Source organism: Topomyia yanbarensis, chromosome 2 (genome assembly GCF_030247195.1).
Source record: "Topomyia yanbarensis strain Yona2022 chromosome 2, ASM3024719v1, whole genome shotgun sequence".
Lineage (NCBI taxonomy): Eukaryota > Metazoa > Arthropoda > Insecta > Diptera > Culicidae > Topomyia > Topomyia yanbarensis.
The window spans coordinates 462662947-462677128 of NC_080671.1; the positions used below are offsets into that span (position 1 = coordinate 462662947).

Sequence of the window (14182 nt, forward strand, 5' to 3'; positions counted from 1 at the left end):
CATTTTTGTTCTGTGCAACATTTGTAGAAAAGATCTTTAACTCACAATATCCGAAGGACTGATATTGGTCAGTGTTACCGTACTGCTACTAGCTGGAATGGAAACCTTCTCGTTGGGAGACCGATCACCTGTAAATGCAATACAGATAAACAATCGAACGAACTTTGTATTACAAATCATATCTTACCTTCACTTTTCGTCTCGCTTCTATGCTCGGGAGTCTTCTTCCGAGTCACCAACGGTGTATCTTCCCGGTTCAGCGTAGAATACGCCGAGCTGACGTTAGTCGATTGATCGTCCGAGAACTGCTCAACGACTTCCGTCGGTGAACTACACTCGCTACCGTTCGGATTGTCTAAATTGTTAAGATTTTGAAGTGGAATTTCATCACCTTTTTTGGGAGATTGTTCCGTCGCCGCAATTTCCGAGCTTCCATCGGAGGGTAGATCGGTGTTTTCAATTGTATATTCTACACTCTCTCGGAAACGGTGATGCTTGATGGATCCATGTTTGGGGCGAAGTTTGACGTAGGATACAATCTCCGATATTAGCGTCGTTGTCGACATGGCACGTGATCGAGGTTGCTGGGCGTTGTTTAGTGAATTTCCTGAACCGAATAGAGTATGAGCTGGGGAATCGACCTCTATCCGACTAGTAGCTAGTTCGTACTTTCGATAGCGGAACAAGTACTGAATAAGCAGCAGAAAGCTAATGATGATGATGAAGCTTATGAATAGTATTGCACAGATGTGAACCACCGACAGGTTTGCGTAGCTGAAGGATTGAACAAATGGCATGATAATTTGGCTAGCCATAGAGACTGTCACGTTCGTCGAAGGATAGTGTATTTCTGCATGAAAAAATATCACATTAAAATTGGTTTTAGGGGATATAAATCAACACATCATACTTATCTGCTCAGCTTGGGCCAGAAATCCGGCTATACAGTTCTCATCGTAGTGTTCCATTTTCTTCGAGTGAAACTCGACTAACAGTAGCGATCCGGTAGACTCTGCACTCTTACCCGATTCGATGTGACCGGAAGCATACTCCAGAATAAGTTCATTCGAAAGTTTATCCCCATCGCGTACCTTCAACCACTGTTGGTCACAGGGGAACTTGCTGAAATCCATGGTGAATCGTATCCGATGCCCTTCGTCTCCCTGCACCAACCAGAGACTTCGTTCCGGACAGCTCTCCGAGGAGGAAGCTACTATTCGTCTTGGCTTCACCACTCCTAGGTGAATTACACAACCGCAGCGACAAGCCGGACCGATCTCCGTGCTAACGTCGCCAATCTCAGCAGGTAGGGTGGTTCCCGGACCGGGACTGAACATGCATTCCCACGAATCGAACGAGGTGTGCGTTCCGCATCGTTCGGTTTGCACCGATGAGCCCTGTGAACGAGAAACCGGAATGCTTTGAGTTAGGCGCTGATGGTGCTAATCTGCATTTTATCTACTGCATCAGAAAAGTAACATTTTTGCGTTGGGTCTCACGAATTCCTACACGGAAAGGTGATTTATCACAATATCAACCATAAAAGTAGTTAATTTTTTGGTTCGACTAGTTGATATTTGACTTTTTGGAGGTATCTAACTGCGAAAACATCGATATGATTAAACGAAAACTATTATGTGAAAAAAATCCCCCCAGAGGCAGGATTCGAACCTACAACGCTTGGGACTCCCACCCAATGCTCAAATTCTTATGCTAAGATAACGTCCCAGGAAGACCACATGATTATCGCATTTGCGACAGTGATCGTAGCCCGTTTAGCTCACCATTTCGATCTGTTTTCCCCGTTGGAAACCACCAAAAAATCTTAAATGAGATATTAGTATTCACGTTAAAAAACGCTTTTAACACTCGGAATACCAAGGGGGTAAAAAGTTACACGGACTACCAAGGGGGTCTAAAAAAATGGAAACGCTTACTTTGACCGGTCATATCTCAGCCGTTACATAATCGATTTTAAATCTGTCTTCACCAATAGAAAGATATGTCTTTTGTGAACACGTCAAATTAAAAAATAGAAGAATAGAGTTGTCTACCGTAAGTTACAGTAAAAAGAGTATAACAAAGTCAGTGAGAAAAAAAATGGGAACGCTTCTTTGACTTACCATATCTTAGCTGTTTGCTCACCAATTTTAATTCTTTCTTCACCATTGGATAGGTAAATCTTTTATAAAAACAGTGAACAAAGAATGATGGAAATCAAATTTGTATATCTGAAGTAATTGTAAAAACAGTAATTGAGAGTCAGTACAGACGAAATGACTTTTTCTGTTCAAACAATCGTATCACGACCGTTTGTCAACCAATTTCAATTTTCCTTACACCAATGCAATCCTTAGAGCTTCTAGACTTGTAATATATGCAATAAATAGTAGATTTTCAAAAATTACTATACTTTTTCGAGTTTTTAGGAGATAGGATTTTTACAATGTACGTAGCATACGGTTGATTGAAATTCTTTGCGACTTGTTAGATTTACGGTTTGAAAATTACCTGTTTACTCAATAGTTCTACATATTATACATGGATATTATTATATCAAAATGATTGCACGAACGTGGAGAAACACATTATTGTATGTAAGTTACTAAATAATAGAGTGTGTTAGGACGATTCAGTAAATACGAAGAAGTTCAGAATTTTAAAATATTCGTCATATAACTTTAAATTGTAGCCGAAATCAATTACAATCGATTGGTATATATATATAAAAGTGTAGGTCATCACTTTGAATTTGACCTTATTTGCCAACTACATCAAATTTCCGTACTTCTACGTATTTTGTCTATTATTTGAGAAAATATAAAAATGTGTTCTTTCAAAAATTGTAGCCGCCATCAATTACAATCGATTGGTGTATAAAAAAGTATAAATCATCCCTTAGAATTCGTCGTTATTTGCCACTAAATGAAATTTCTGTACTTGTACGTATTTTTGGCTATTTTTTGAGAATATATAAAAATTTGTTCTTTAAGAAATTGTAGCCAAAATCAATTACAATCGATTAGTGTATAAATGGAATAGGTGATAGCTTTGAATACTTGAAGCTATTTGTCAACTAAATGAAATTACTGTAGTTCTACGTACTTTTGTCTATTTTTTGAGAAAATATAAAAATCGTTCTTCCAGAAATTGTAACCAAAATCAATTATAATCGATTGGTATATAAAAAGGTATAGGCCATCACTTTGAACTCGACGTTATTTGCCAACTAAATGGAATTTCTGTACTTCTACGTACTTTTGGCTATTTTTTGAGAAAATATAAAAATGTGTTTTTTCAGAAATTGTAGCCACCATCAATTAAAATCGACTGGTGTATTAAAATGCATAGGTTATCGCTTCAAATTTAAAGTTATATGACAAATATTTTAAAATTCTGTGGTTCATCAAAAAATATCTACTCGATGATCTACGAAGAAAGCAGTCATCCAGACACATACGGACATTTGATGGCCGGTTCCGTGAATTCCGGAACACGCTTTATTTTCCTTTCTCTAAGGAACGATTGCTAATGGTCTGTGAAACCGTAGTACACAAAACAAATACTCTGGAGCAGAAAAGCATTTGTTTCGTTGCTCTTAAGCTGTTCGGATTATAGCAAATCGCATGTGAGTGTGTCATCGCTCCAAATTTGGGCTCCTATCACAACATGTCCCGTATAAACTGAATGTCACTCCTGAATTCCATGTCTACAAACATGTCCAGTATGAATAAGAAAATCGGAGACAAATAATAACTTTATTGTGGCGACTTGTGGTTACTTATACTGCGACATTTTACTTATTAGTTTCTCATTTGACTTCCCACAAATTTCAGCATTGATTATGATCGCTGAGAAATATTTTCCTAAAAAGGCAAATCAAATTGGCACTAAAATGGGGTAAAGATGAGGTTGAGAAGCTGGTGATGAACGATATTTTTTTTCACCACACCAACGGGGAAAAATTATCGTTCATCACGCATATGAAGTTTACCATTGTATGATATTGGTGATGTTATAGTAGGAGTAGAGGGTAAAGCCGGCGCAAAACAAAATGCCAATAATGTGGGTTGAGACAGAGGTTTGGTGGTGAAAAAATACTATCCAATTCTATTTTATTTCCTTGTGGTTCGTTGATATTTGCACTCAATCACTGTGTGCGAATTACTGCAAGTACACGAGGATGACTTTTGGACAAGAGACCGTTAGCTCAAAATCAAAAAATGCGACCGCGCTATTTTGGGTAAAACTTAAAAAAATAAGTTACGTAACGGAGTGTAGTATCAAGGCTTTGCTTTAAATACATTACAGATCTTACAGAAAAATATTTCGGCCAAGGAACCGTGTTCCGGAATCCACGGAACCACAACATCAATAGACCGCATGTGTACGGATGCCTTCATATATGACTGCTTTCTTCGTAAATCATCGAATTGATCTGTTTAGTTATGTTACTCTCCATCAAGTGTCTGTATGTATCCGGATGCCTTCGTATATTATTGAATTCTTCATAGTTCTTCGAGTTGATGTTTTTTGATGTGCCGCATGCTATGATTATCATAAAAATAAAATTCATCCTGGGAACCGTGTTCCGGAATTCCCGGAACTCTCCATCAAGTATCCGTATGTGTCCGGTTGCCTTCAATATGATTGCATTTTTCCTAGATCTTCGAGTTGATGTTTTTTGATGTGCATCATTCCATGATTATCATAAAAATTATATTCGTCCTGGGAACCGTGTTCCGGAATTCTCGGAACTCTCCATTAAGTGTCCATATGTATCCAGATGCCTTCGTATATGATTGCATTCTTCATAGATCATCGAGTTGATATTTTTTGATGTGCCTTATGCCACGATTATCATAAAAATAAAATTCGTTCTGGGAACCGTGTTCCGGAGTTCCCGAAACTCTTCATTAAGTGTCCGTATGTATCCGGATGCCTTCGTATATGATTGCACTTTTCATAGTTTATCGAGTTGATGTTTTTTGATGTGCCGCTTGCCATGATTATCATAAAAATAAAATTTGACCCGGGAACCGTGTTCCGGAATTCCCGGAACTGGCCATCAATGGTCCACAAGTGTACGGATGCCTTCGTATATGATTGCATTCTTCACAGATCATCGAGTTGATGTTTTTTAATGTGTCGCATGCTATGATTATCATAAAAATAAAATTTGACCTGGGAACCATGTTCTGGAATTACTGGAAGTGGTCATCAAGTGTTTACATGTGTCCGGATACCTTCGTATATAATTACATTCTTCATAGTTTATCGAGTTGATGTTTCTTGATGTGCCGCATGCCACGATTATCATAAAAAATAAATTTTGTCCTGGGAACCGTGTTCCGGAATTCCCGGAACTGGTCAGAAAGTCGCAAATCTATATTAAACCTTTATTGAATTAATTGCTTGCTGTACTAAGCAGACGATCTGATAAGATTTGTTGAAAGAAATTAGCGTTTCTGATATAATAAAGCATATGCAATGTAAGCTCATGAATGGCCACTTTTGGGAACCGCTCCCAGGAACTGGCCAATACGTCTTACTCATATATGAAGTGCAATTATTATGTAAGAAGGTCATTTCTAACAAATTTTTGTCGAAAAATGTTGAATTCTAGCGTTGTTTTGAAAATATTTATGAAAAACTGAAAATGGCCAAAAGTTGGTACCCCACTGCAATCTGGATTTACTCCGGGGTCGTATCTCCGAATACAATTTTTAAAGCATTTTCGAAAATTGGAATAATTTCCGGTTCTTTGGCAAAAAACTGCATCAAAATCGATTAAACAGAAAAAAAGTTATGGCCAATTGAACGTCGATTTTGGTGTATCGAAGAGGGCTTGGTAGTTTGAAGGTTAATGTGAAACACAGTGAATAATACATACCATTAAGACCCATTTTTATCAGTCTCATGGTGTATTTTAGGCTGACAAAATGGGGACTAAATCGGGTAATTTTTTTTTCTTTATAATAAACTGAAGCTGTTAAAACATTCTCCTCGTCCCTTGATGTAGTCTGATAACTATTTCTGATTATGATGAACTTTTTATTTTCGCGTATTTCGCAGATCTTCGTGATAAGGAAAACATGCTCAAGAAAGGATTTACTCGAATTCAGTATTGTTCGTCTGCTAGAGCCCATCAAGCATATGTTCATATTTGGCTGATAAAATCGGGGTTTCAATGTGTTATAATAGATATTCAGCATTCGAAGAAGTTTCTTTTGAACGAGTGTAGAACGACTTTGTTTCTACTTACTTGAAGTCAGCGGCGTAGCCAGAAAATCGGTTTGGTGGGGGTTTGGTGAAAATCGATCATACTGTAGAAACGGCATAATTCCGAAACCGTAATTTTTGAAGTTTTAAAATTATGCAGAATTATTTTTTCAGAAAATAATAACAGAGTTCGTGTCTTTAACGAATTTGTTGAGACTTTATTGTAGTCATGAATATTAACCTGAGAAAATTCACCATAAATACTTCTTGGACGATATACTGTCAAAATTATTTTATCAAATGATGCGCTGTTTAACGTTTGCAAAAGCACAATACCAAAAGAAAGGGCATATTACCTCCATTAAATTCTCCGAAGATACTATTGACCTAAAATAAGCCGTTTTGGCGTTAATAATAGATTACATGTTTTTGGTCATATTTCTGGCAATGGGAAATGATAAAAATCTTTCGTCCGCATTTAATGTTAAATATCTGTTTTGATAATAGTCCGATTTCAACAATCTATAGCTTGTTCAAAAGGTATTCGTTAAAGCTATCTAAAAACTTATAAATTGTTTATCTTTATTGTCAATTTCGGCAGATAATTAAAAAAAACTGCAAAAAACGCCATTTTTGTGCATTCAAACATTCATATCTTGGAAACTAAACATCTGAATCAAAAACAAATTAATAGCGTTCATACTGTTTTTTAGTTCTTTCATATAAAATTGGTTTGGATAAGATCGGTTCAGCCATTGCTGAGAAACACGAATGAGAATTTGTTCGTTACACACACACACACACACACACACACACACACACACACACAGACATTGTCCCAAATCGTCGAGCTGAGTCGATTGGTATATAAGACTCGGCCCTCCGGGCCTCGGAAAAAATCTTGAAAGTTTGAGCGAATTCTATACATTTCTTTTATAAGAAATGTAAAAAGAATTACTTGTTTCGCGCTATTGTTGTCATGCTGTCAACCTCAGCCCAGACACGTACAGCTAAGTCTGGGACGATCGTCTCAGCTTGAGATTTTTGTTTCAGCCGATCGCATAAAATTGTCACACAACTAGGCCTAAGCAGTCTCATTCATATTTTTTCCTTGATACTAAGGTTTGATAAGGTTTGATTTCCTTTTTTCGAGAAAAAGATAGCCAATAGAAATGACAGAAAATGAAAGATACATTTTTTTTATTTTAGAGCGAATTAGCTCTAAATGTTGAAAGAAAATATAGACTAATTGCTTGTCTAGATCTACTGTCAGTAGTCAACTGCTTCATACGAGTTTATAACTGATTTGTTAAAAAATTGCTATCCGAAAGAAGTAGGCCATGCCAGAGTGCGGACGAATATACTTTTTTGCTTAAAAAAATGCATATTGCGATTCAATCTGAGCATTTGCCCGGATAGCGAAGTACAGGAAACACATTGCCACAGTGTCCACTTGGGAATCATGCGCTACTGGCGTAAGGCTGGAAGAAGATGTTGCGGCGAAGAATTAATTCGTGTGGTAGCTTTGAAGTCATTGTAGTTAGATTCTAAAAATATCGATAAATAGAGGCCGGCCAAATATCAGCATGGATCAACTGGTCAATTCTACGAACAATGGAATCGAACCCTGAGACAATTAGGCGTAGAATTGCAGTAGAAGCGAACTAATTTTTAACCTCGATGTCATGGGGTACCATCATATATCATGAACTGGATACACGCAATGCTTAGCAGCCGACATCTACGCTCGTCGTTAAGACAAGTAGAGATAACGAAATTGAGTATCTGTTGATGTTCCTAAGGTGGTGCACTTTCACTACTTCTATGGTACCTTGTCGCCGATGGCTTGTTGAGGAAACTTAATGAGCTTGGGTTTCCGACGTATGGTTTCGCCGATGATTATCACATAATGATGACCGGTATCTTCATTAACACACTTTGTGATTTGATGCAAACAAGCCTTGTATATTGTTGAGTAATGGTGTCTTCGTGTTTAACTATCAGTTAATCCAAATAAAACATCAATGGCGCTTTTCACGCAACGAAGAATTACAATCGAAACAAGTTAAGTACGTTGGGGTAATTCTTGACTGAAAACCTAATTGGACAGCTCACATCGATTTCAGGATCAAGAAAGCTTGCATGGCCTTCGGCCAATGTAGACGGCCATTCGGCAAATCTTTGGGGACTCAAACCCAAGTACATTCAGTGGATCTACACAACAATTGTTAGACCAATACTGGCATGCGGGTGCACAGTATTGGTTGGTGTTTGGTGGCTTGAACTTGAGCTTGTGCGACCACCCCTGGCTGCTACTCCGTTATCGATCTGGACTAGCGGAAGTTGCACAGAGAATAAGAAGATAATTATGCTTGGGAGTAGCGAAACATCTTTCAATGTGCAACTCCTGGTAATCCTAAAGTTTTTATTGATCAATACCGGCGCAGGCCAGGCTCGAACATAGATCGCGGAAGGAAAGGGAAGGAATGGTTAGTCCGATACTTGCTTTTGCTAGAGGCCGTACTGCGCACTCCACAAGTATCACAGGAGGAGGATATTTTTGTTAGTAAGAGTATAGAAGTTTGATCTACTTCTTCTTTACCGACGCCAGAGAGGTGACTTCACTATCTGAACTAGATATCGATCCACTAAACACATAGACCGGGGACCAATGGCTTTACTTCCCTTCCGAAGGAAGACGTGACCGCAGATTTTTTCACCTCAAAAAAATGTCAACGACCTCGGTTGGAATTGAACCCAGGCCAACTGGAATGGGTGGCGGTCACGCTTAGGGTGCTTACAGAGTGACGGCGAGAAGCTGAGCTGGGGCTGGTACTGACATTAGAGTGCGAGATGCGAGAAACCTGCTTGCAGCATATTAAATGGAGCCTGTCAGAGTGAAAGCGGGCAGTCGGCGCCGATCCGCTCGGCTTTCACTCTGACATCACCCATTTGGTTTGCAGCAAGCAGGTTTCTCGCATCTCGCATTCTAATGTCAGTTCCAGCGCCAGCTCAGCTTCTCGCCGCCACTCTGTAAGCACCCTTATCACTCAACGACCCGCGCCGTCAGTAATGGTTGGTGTTTGGTGGCAGAAGGAAGAAGTCATAACAATCCAATCAATGTTAAACCATCTTCAGAGGATGGTCTTGATGCCCTATGCTGCTCTAGAGACACTCTTAAATATGAAACCGCTACATGTGTTTCTGAAACAAGAACTACTTTCTTGTGGATATCGTCGGTTACTGGGCTCTGGAATACTGAAGGTTCTTTGTTGGAGGGCCGAGCCGGTGCTGGAGTCTATTGCCATGAAATGAGATTAAACCAATCTCATTCGCTTGGTAGATACTGCACCGTATTCCAAGCAGAAATCTTCGCTATTCTGTGTGGCGTACAATCAGTACTTCAACAGGGAATTTGCGGTAAAAGAATTTATTTTTGCTCTTACAGCCAGGCTGCCCCGAAAGCACTTAGTTCGGCAGATTCGAGATCGAAATTAGCAATCGCATGTCGAACTCAAATCGAAGAACATAGTATTTCAAATGCTATCTACCTTCTATGTGTACCCGGTCATTCCGGTATGACTGGAAATGGATAGGCGGACGGATTGACCAGAGCTGGCGCTGCGACTGACTTCGTTGGTCCAGAGCCAGTTCTACCACTGTCGATCAGTTGGATAAAGCACAAGATTCGCTTTTGGACTGCATCCGAACATGCCAACCATTGGCGTAGCTTGCAAACTTGCGTTCAAGCGAAGACTTTTCTGTTGGATGTGAGTCCGAAAATGTCAAAGAATTTGTTGTATTTTTCCAAGCACAACTGCAGTATTCTAGTTAGAACTGGACATTGCAAACACAATTATCATATGGCTACTATTCAGTGCCCTGAGTGTTATTCATGTGATCTTTGTGAATCTGATTATGGAATATCATATCATTTGATATGCAAGTGCCCTGTAGTAATGCAGTTACGTATCCGGATTGTTGGTTCTCCATACATAGATGTACAGAGAGCTGAAACTGAAGAATATGCTATTGTCCCTAACCCAGCATGGTAAAGAGCTATAGTTTTAGTCGTATTTGAATGACAATATTTATTCGGGGGTGTTGTCGTTCTGTTATCTCAATATGTTGATGTATTCGCTCACTGCTTAAATAAAAATTCTAAATACCTCCGGGGGTTGGAAATTTAATTCCTGTTATTGTAGCACCTGCAGATCATTCAGCATCCCTCCAGGGGTGCAGAATGCTCTGTTTTAATTGTTATGCGTTATTTTCCTTACCCTAACCTTACCACTTCCCCAATCCTTCTCATCAGGGAAATGATTCTTGGCAAGGCACAAATCTCCGATCAACATGATGAACGTGCCATTTGAGCCAGACGCTACTGACTCCTGATTTCTGATACACATACGTGTAAGTAGAGGGGTTGGATTTTTATTTACCTCCCAGGTAGACCCTAGGTGACAGGGCGGCCAAGGTGCTTCTACCAACAATTGTAGAAATTTCGCACAACAAACAAATGGAAAAGAATCTAATAAATTTAATTTTACCGTTTTAATCCTACACTTCCCAAAACTTCTCCGCTGCACACTGTGCTGTTCGTCAAATTGCTGGCGGAAATGCAGGCTTCCGTCCGGCCAGGACAACAATGGTAGTGTTCTGCTGCTGTACTTCCGTTGGCTGCTCCAGAAGAGACCAATGAGCTAGGAAGGTAGATGAGCTTATTAGAACCTCGCTAGCGAGAGTGCTAACGAATCGCCGGATTCTTTGCTTCCTGCAACCTATCCCAGAAGGCATCGCAGTAGGGGAGAGTGGGTACGCTTGATCCCACTTTTTCGAATTGTTAGAGCTATGTACAATATGTAAATCCGAATACTATGTCCTGTTAGTAATATAAACAATTTTGAAAATCATGCCAAAATGAGGTTTTTGTAAAGTTCAGCTAATCACTTATCCTGACAAATTAATTAATAAAACTACCTTTTTAGATGCACGACAAACTTTAACCACAGTAGAAAGTAAAGACAAGTATTTGCGGTGAATCAGTGCTGTTTAACTGGCTTTTCGAAACTTCAATAACTTATACCATCATTTGTTCGCGGAAAAAACATTTTAGACCAAGTAGTAGTTCCAGGTACGTTAAGAGAACGATGTTTTTCTATTTCTATGCATTTCGAAAGTGTTTGAGAGAACTAATGATAGGGATCAAGAATACCCAGTGTTACAGGGATCAAAGATACCTGTTGCATGAGGTGAACGATATTTAATTTTTTTTGTACATTGTGTATTTTTTTTTCAAAAAACTTGTTTTTCCAGGCAAAAGTACTTAGAAAGTAATCGTACTTGAAAATATCCTCACTCTCCCCTATTCTTCTCACGGAGAGCCGCTGTCCACCCTGCTCCGTCCTCCATTGCTGTTAGCTGGACTGGAAAAGATAGCAAGACTCGTTCGGCTTATCCTGCTCAATGAGGGCGGATTGGCATAGAACAACATCTTCTTTTGTTTCTTCTCAGTATTGCTATTGTGAGTATCCGAAACGGCGTGTCTTCTGATTTGCTCCATAGTCTGTAACTAACTCACTACGATGACCACCTTCTTCGATGCGCAGCATAGTCAGTGAGGTGAGGTAGGTGAGTACCTACTAGAATACCTTTCGTCAAATGATGTCAATATATGTAACAATGGAGCTGTACCTACATTTATGAACGCAGTTAGGAGCGAAGTACTGGACCCTACGGTATGCAGCGCTCAAATAACGGAAAAGATAGAGTTTCTGACGAACCTAGTCTGTCGAATCACAGACACATAATGCTCGCCATAGAATCCAATAAACTCACAATGCAAAAACACAGGGAAATAAGGAAAACAAATTGGTGTGTATTCCGCTCACACCTGGAACAATCAAAAAGAACGGAGAGTAAGATCCAATCTCGGAGAGATCTGGATAATGCAGCAAATGATCTACAAAAGAGGATCATAACCGCCTATAATGACAGTTGTCCTCTTGTAACGAGGTCTGTATGTCGTGATGCTCCTTGGTGGAACGAAAATTTAGGCGCCTTTTCAATAAAGCGAAGATTACTAGTAACTGGTCAAACTACAGGACCACTCTTACCAAATACAACACCGAGTTGAGAAAGGCCAAAAAACTATCAATGCGCGAGTTTTGTGAAAACATCGGAAACTTTCAAGAGGCAGTTCGCCTCCAAAAAGCCTTATCAAAGGATCACACAGATGGCCTAGGGCAAGTGAAAAAAGGCGATGGTTCTCTCACAATTGGCAATAGTGAAACATTGGATGTTCTAATGAACACCCACAGAATTCGACAGGTCAGGATTGTGATGGACTCCGTCCTAACAGGACTTGTGAGGCATCAGAAAAACTGGCCTGTCAGATTTTAACACCATCTCTAATTAAATGGGCTATCAACACGTTCGAACCCTACAAATCCCCCGGCCCTGATAACATTCTTCCAATATTTCTACAAAAATCGGCAGATATAATTCTACTGAACATCCTGAGAACCAGTCTTATGCTTGGGCCCTATAAGCTGGAGAGAAGTTTGGGTAATATTTATTCCAAAAACGGGTAAAAAGTCCTAACACTACCCAAGTCCTTTAGACCTATTAGTTTGACATCAACACTTCTAAAACTGATGGAAAAACTGCTGGACCACTATATTCTAACAGAGCACTTATCGAAAGCTCCGCTTAACAAGTACCAGTTTGCATATCAAAAGGGCAAATCTACGAAAACAGCCCTACATACCTTAGTGACACGTATTGAGAAAACCCTCGATTTCAAGGAAATAGCAATTTGCGCTTTTCTTGACATCTAGGGTGCTTTTGATAATACGTCCTACATGTCAATTCACAAGGCCCTGGCAAAAAGAGGAGTGGAAAAACCGATAGAGGACTGGATTCTTGCAATGCTCAAAAGTCGAGAGATCATAGCAACGTTGGGAGACACGAAAGCAACTATAACAGCCGATAGAGGTTGTCCCCAGGGAGGTGTGCTATCACCCCTGCTCTGGTCGCTAGTAGTGGACGATCTTCTCAATGATCTGACTGAAATGGGTTTAGAGATTGTTGGATATGCAGATGACATTGTCCTAATTGCGAGGGGAAAACGTGAATCTGTACTAAGCGATCGGATTCAACTAGCCCTAAACTTCATCATGACATGTTGTTTCAAAGAGGGACTCAATGTAAACCCTGCAAAAACGGTCATTGTACCATTTACCAATAGGAAAAAAAACTAAAGTTGGTTCCCCCAACTCTCAGTGGAACTACAATCAACTACGCAGAAGAAGTGAAACACCTAGGTGTTATCCTAGACAAAAAAAACTGAATTGGAACTCGCACCTGACATACGCCGTTAATAAAGCAACCACAGCACTGTGGCCGTGCAGTAAACTCTTCGGGAAAACTTGGGGTCTCAAACCGAGGTTGGCTTACTGGTCCTACACGACCATCGCCAGATCACGATTAACTTATTCCTCATGTTGTGAGGGAGGCGAGACTTGGCTCTCTGAGAGTGCTAAAGGGTAAACCACTATTCGATGGGGATTTAAATGGTCACCTGAGTATAATAAAGGAACTCAAACTAAACCCTGTCTATACAACAGTTCAAGATAAAATGGAGGCTAAACCGAACTTCGATATCTCATATGAGGTCCACATAGTGGATCGTCAGATGTGGGATGTAGGGGGTCCTATACTGACTCAAGGTAAAATATAATTCTATACGGATGGTTCTAAAATGGGTGAGCTGACTGGCTCGGGAGTCTACGGACCAAGATTTAAAGAAGCGATTTCAATGGGAAAGTGGCCTACAGTTTTCCAGGCAGAGGTATATGCAATATACACCTGCTCGGAGGTCTATAGGAAACGAAACTACAGACATGCAAAAATCGCAATCTTCTCGGACAGCCAAGCAGCACTGTTGGCATTAAGGTCG

The 14182-nt window shown here is 39.8% G+C and overlaps 1 protein-coding gene across 1 annotated transcript in view; it reads right to left on the reverse strand.

Moving 5' to 3' along the window:
• LOC131686044 (uncharacterized) overlaps positions 1–14182 on the reverse strand; it is a 160032-nt gene that overhangs the window by 21435 nt on the left and 124415 nt on the right. The window contains exons 5-7 of the mRNA XM_058970159.1: positions 911–1397; positions 188–850; positions 46–128 (exon numbers count right to left, since the gene is read on the reverse strand). Of these exons, the coding sequence (XP_058826142.1) occupies positions 46–128; positions 188–850; positions 911–1397 (1233 nt within the window). The remainder of the gene's footprint in view (positions 1–45; positions 129–187; positions 851–910; positions 1398–14182) is intronic.